Consider the following 5840-nt stretch of genomic DNA (forward strand, 5'->3'; position numbering starts at 1 on the left):
TAACTCTTAATATATTTAGCTCAATGCTAGATCCATCAAGCTTGAGATGATACTTAGTACTAGATCGAAAGCTTGTTAATTGGGATGAGAAGTAAATTTATAAGAGGTGGGGCCATACCCTTACAAAAATAAATATAGGATCTTTACAATTTTGAAAAATCTTTTTAAATACTCAAGTCAAAAAGTCTCTAATAATAAATACTTTTATAAATATGATATACATTATCCCCATAATTGTTATGGAATGTACAGGTCATACAATTCATAAAAGTATTCAACTTATATAAATCTTTAGATAAATAAAGGGGATCTTTGTGGTTTGTTTTAGTCAAATAATTTCATGTGCTTTTAATTAAATTATTTACTCATGTGGTTTTTCAAAAGATGAAATCAAATATCATACTAATGTTATTAATAAATTTAATTACGTAATTTATATTCTAACTCATGTACAAGTACCTCTAGATATGACATATAACAGAAAGGTTTGCTTTACTTTAATTATATATTCCAAAATATTGTTAAACAGATGCTTGGAAACTTCTAAATAATCATCATGTAGGGCTGGTTTGTTTCCCTTTGTTGGATGGGAAAAAGCCATTTTGGGGGCCCCAAGAAACGGCCACTTGAACTTTATTGATAGTAACCAAGGGCAGTTTGGAATTTGGATCAAAGATTAATTCAATTCAATCTAATTTTAAGTTGATTCTAATATTTAAATATATAATTTTCAAATCACTCAACTCAACTCCTCTTTACACGTAAGATTCACAATATTTTTCAACTCAATACGTCTTTACATGCAAGACTCACAATTTTTTTTAACTTCTCATTAATATATTTAAACACATCTTAACATCCAAACACATCTCAACTCTTCTTAGGTGGACCTTACAAAACTCACTCCACTATCTTAACTCACTATTATTCATAAAGAACTCAACTCGCAGCTCAACATCCAAACGGTGTCCGGAGACTAAAATGTTAATGAGGTTTTTTTTTTTTTTTTTTTTTTTTTTGGTTTATGAAGAAATTGCTGATAAGAAAAATGTAAAGCCCTGCTGTTTAATGCAAAAGTGTTGAAGGATCGGAATCGAAGATGAGATTAATTATATATCAAGAGTGGCTCATTATTGTGAGTGTATATCTTTGAAGTAGATTACCTAACGTTGACTAGTGATCGCAATGCCTTGTGTAGTCAATTTCTTTGGCTCTTTTACCCAGCCTGGTGATCCTGAAATGGTTTTTCTTTTTTTCCTTTTTTTTTTTTTTTTCATGTCTCTGCAACAAATCTAAGCACCAAATTAAGATGAATACAAGCTTAATTCATGTCTGTGCATATAAATATTACATATTCTGGAGTTTCTTATACACTCACAAAAATCATGTTCTATATATCAGTGCCTATTCTCCATTTAATTTCCTAGAAGAGAAGGCTTTGAGTAAAGGACATCTAACATATATATATTTTTTTTAATCTCCTATAAATATCAATAAGGAATACAACATGAAGAAGATCACATGAATTGGTATCCCAATGAATTGCAACTTGATCTATTGATGCAGAAGCTCAAGTGCTTTTAACAAAGTTGGCCTAAACCCATTCACATCAATCTTTACATTTTGTTTATCCAAATATACTGACTTAAATGCTTCCCATCCTTGTTTCTGGATTGAAACTGGATCCCTAAGAATCGTATGGTTGGGAGGGTATTCATGTATCAGAGTACTCTCTTCTATGCTTATCTTATATTCCAAGTACTTCAAGTTCATATCCTTTGAGGGCTCTCCAAAGTCATTTGTTGCTAGCCATTCAAATCCCCCAAAGGGAACTACTTGGATTAGAATTGCATTCATAGGGAGGAAAACAAGGTTAGTCAGACCAGCTCCATGAACCCCCAGCAGCACATCACAGGAATTCACAACTTCTGCAAATTTTGAAACATCCATGCTAGCCTCTGCAACATGTACCTTGAATCCCAAGCTTCTTGCCATTTTAGTTATTTCTTCCACGTTTGTAAAAGCTCTTGTTCTTCTTCTTGAGAGGATCAGAAGCCGGGGACGTTTACGCAGACCATTTCTCAGTTTGATTGCATTAGCTTTCTTTAATGCATAGGAACTTCTCAAGAATTCTCTGAAGTTTCTCATAGAGTAAGAATATTCTGAAGAATCAATACTCAACTCTTTCTGATTTCGTTTGAGACCAACTATCACATTTGGGAAACAATGAACTTCTTCTTCTGTGTCAATGTCTATCAACTCATATCTTGACAACTTCTTAAGGATTGCTTGGAACTTTGAAATCCACAAAGGACTTTTGTCGGTAATAAGAAACTGAACTTTTCCACTATATTGTCGAGAAGTTAAATATAGTGGAATAACCAAGTCAGTAAAATCGTGGAAATGGTTTCCTGCATATCCTCCTTGAGAAAACAGGATGGCTGGAACGCTGTGGTTTTTTGTGCATTGAGGGATCTCCTCGTGACCCAATACTGATTTTACTGACCATTCCCTAACACGTTTCATTGCTGCTTGGTCACCTTTCCGAGCATAAGGTTTTATACTCCACGAGTTATTGTTTCCTGCCAAGATGCTCATTTGAGATGAAACAAGGAAAACGGAAGAAGATTTTCCTTGAACTCTTACATCCCCTTTTATTTCACAAATATCTCCTCTTGGTTTCATGAAATTGCAGAGTGGCTCCACTTTCTTTATCACAGATTCCGTTTTCTTTGTCACAGGCTCAGTTTTCTCCATTTCAGGACGTTCCCTTCTCTCCATTACGGTTTCTGCAGCTGAAAATGAAAGAAATGATCTTGTCATTCATGAGTTCAGGTAAATGCATTTGCTTGCCAAGATTGATCAAACCTTACCTTTAACTGTTTCTGGGAAGCTGCTTGTATTCATTTCTGATAACTGAGTCGTAGGCACCAAGGGTGGAGAGGGGGAGGTGCTCGCATTCTTTTCTGCTAACTGAGTCATTGGCTCCAAGAGTGAGGATGCGGAGATGCTCGCATTCTTTTCTACTAACCGAGTCGTTGGCTCCAAGACTGGGGATACGGAGTTGCTCGCATTATTTTCTGCTGCTAACTGAGTCATTGGCTCCAAAAGTACTGGGGATGTGGAGATGCTCATATTCTTTTCTGCTAACGGAGTTATTGGCTCCAAGAGTGGTGATGCGGGGATGCTAGCATTTTCGTCAGCTAACTGAGCCATTGGCTCCAAGAGTGGGGATGCGGAGTTGCTCGTATTCTTCTCTGATAAGTAAGTAATTGGCCCCAAGGTGGTTGGCGAAGTACTGGAGCCGCTTGTATCTCTGATAATCAGCATTTTGAAACCAGCAGCCATAGACACCTTCAAGTTCACTGTGAAACCAACACAAGATAACAAGACACAGTAGTAAATTTCCTACTCAGAACGCAGCAAAAATTGGTAAGATCAAAGTTCATGAACGAGGTACTTACAAACTGGTAGAGGACCCAAATAAGGCTTGAACACAGTGCAAATGCTCATTGCAATAAGCAAACAACCAAAGAATGCTCCATATCCGAATCTTTTCCGCTCATGCTTACTAAAGCTTTTAGAAAGTAGACCATTGTACATCGTTTTAATTGGAAGCCAAGCACAATACCCAGCTTGATGATGATCAGTTTGAAGAAAATGAGCAATATCAGAAGAATGATCGAGGCTATGCTTTAAAACTCCAAATGAAGCTAGCTAGCTAGCTAGATAGCCTCTGAAATAACTCTGAGTCGACGGCAAAGCATGCAAGATTTTTGAATGCCACTTTGGTTGACAATTGGAAGAGGTTGATGAGGTGCATGTGCATTTTCTATGAATTGTTGCTTCCCACGAAGTTGTTAGCTCATGGAAGCTTCCAAAAAAACTAATAAAATCCAACGGATGAAAGGGACTCTCGGGTTGACTGTTGAGACAAACATCTCTTTTCATGATTGCTTGCTGGGGATCTTTCTTGCATCTATTGAGAGGAGCAGCGGGTCGTGGATTCCAGCTTCGAAGGCCTCGACCAACTACGTACGCTTCGTGGAAATATTATTGAGATGGGCTGGTTTCGATAAAGAAATCATTTCACTTCATTTCATTTTATCATTATAATTTTATCAAATTTTCATACAAAATATAATAAATAATTCAATCTTTTCAAATTATAAAATAATAATAATATTAAAAAAATAATATTTTAATAATAATTTATTCAACTTATCTAAAAGTATCTCATCTCATCTCATCTCACTATCCAAACGAGTTCTGAAATGTCTCAAACTTATACACAAATATTTTAGGAGCAATGCTCATGTTTTCTCAATTTTATTAACCCACCATTATTTATTATTTAATATTGTTCAAAAAAATTATATGAAAAACATTGAATGCTGTAGCTAGGGTTTATATGATATATCTATCATCGTACAAAATCATGAGTCATCAGTTTAGACATAAAGCTGATCCAGAGGCTGATGATCTTGATTCACTTTTCACGAACTATATTATGTGACATTTCTCCAAACAAAATTTAATAAGGAAAAGAAATGAGCAATTCAACTGCTCGGGCAATATTTTAAGCTAGTTAGGTAACTACTACATAAACAAGGCCATCCTCGCTTGAAATATATGCCTTTAGAGTGATTGAAGGACTGAAAACTATCTTCCTCGTTTGTTTTTATAATTCATCTTATCTCATTTAATCATTACAACTTTTTCAAGTCTTCATACAAAATTAAATAGACAATTCAACTTTTTTAAATCCTAAAATAAAAATAATATTAAAAAATATATATTTTAATAATATTTTATTTTTTTTTTAAAAAAAAAAAGTCCGGGCCACATGTCCAATAGCGACCTTTCCATGAATTTATTAATAAAAAAATAATATTTTATTTAACTTTTAATTTTAATTTCAATTGATTTCATCTCATCTACAAAAATAAACGAGGAATAATCAACTGGTAGTTAGAAACTTAGACCAAGCTCAACTGGTACTGCAGTACTATTAATTAATGTGTACATATATTTTATGAAGGAATTAATTAGTACTAGAACCCACGTCATCAAAAAAACAAATAAATGCTGCATATATATAGAAGATATATATATATATATATATATATATATATATAATTTGTGTCGGTCGAAAATGCAGAATCAAACGATGAATTTAAACGTGGAGCAAGATCAAAATAATTCGTATGGGTAGCTAGAGGAGAAGGACATTTGAACAAAATCTTTTGTCTCAATGTTGGTGGGAAGCATGATAAGTAGGATTAGTAGGAGTACTGTGCATTTTAATTATTTGGTTTTATTCTCATTTGGGATTACGTGTGTGCCATAAAATAATATTCAATCCGATTTTTCTAGTGTTAGATCTCTCTCCAAAAGAAAGAGTTGTTAAGGGATTGTTGTCATAGAGATTATTAAAACTACCATTGTACCCTTTATATGATTCTCAGCTGCTTCTTTTTTATTTAAGTCTCTCTCTCTCTCTGATCTCTCTCTCTCAAGACATGGGCAAGTTTGAAGCACCTACCCAAATATATATATATTGACTTTATTATGTGAAATTGGATCAGAGAGTAGCTAGCTAGGAAAGATGTATCTGTATTATAACAAGCGATGAAGTCAATGTTAGGTAGCAATGGGGGGAGCAAAGGGAAGGGATAATTAAGGTAACAATGAACCTCATTTCCTCTTTGCTTACCTAAACTTTTAGATATATACCTCACAACGATATTAATGATTGAGAAATGTTGTTTTTCACCCGATATTTTATTGTTTTCGACTATCGTATTGATTGATGTGACACATTTTAAGTGACTATTCAT

At 34.2% G+C, this 5840-nt stretch overlaps 1 protein-coding gene across 1 annotated transcript; it reads right to left on the reverse strand.

The window, feature by feature from the left end:
• Positions 1-1356: 1356 nt before the first annotated feature.
• Positions 1357-3856, reverse strand: LOC121242128 (beta-1,2-xylosyltransferase XYXT1-like). The gene is made up of 3 exons (XM_041140035.1): positions 3465-3856; positions 2874-3365; positions 1357-2795 (listed from the first exon to the last, which is right to left on the reverse strand). The coding sequence occupies exons 1-3, from the start codon at positions 3601-3603 to the stop codon at positions 1555-1557; spliced, it is 1872 nt and encodes a 623-aa protein (XP_040995969.1). The 5' UTR covers positions 3604-3856; the 3' UTR covers positions 1357-1554.
• Positions 3857-5840: the final 1984 nt, after the last annotated feature.

Source organism: Juglans microcarpa x Juglans regia, chromosome 8D (genome assembly GCF_004785595.1).
Source record: "Juglans microcarpa x Juglans regia isolate MS1-56 chromosome 8D, Jm3101_v1.0, whole genome shotgun sequence".
Lineage (NCBI taxonomy): Eukaryota > Viridiplantae > Streptophyta > Magnoliopsida > Fagales > Juglandaceae > Juglans > Juglans microcarpa x Juglans regia.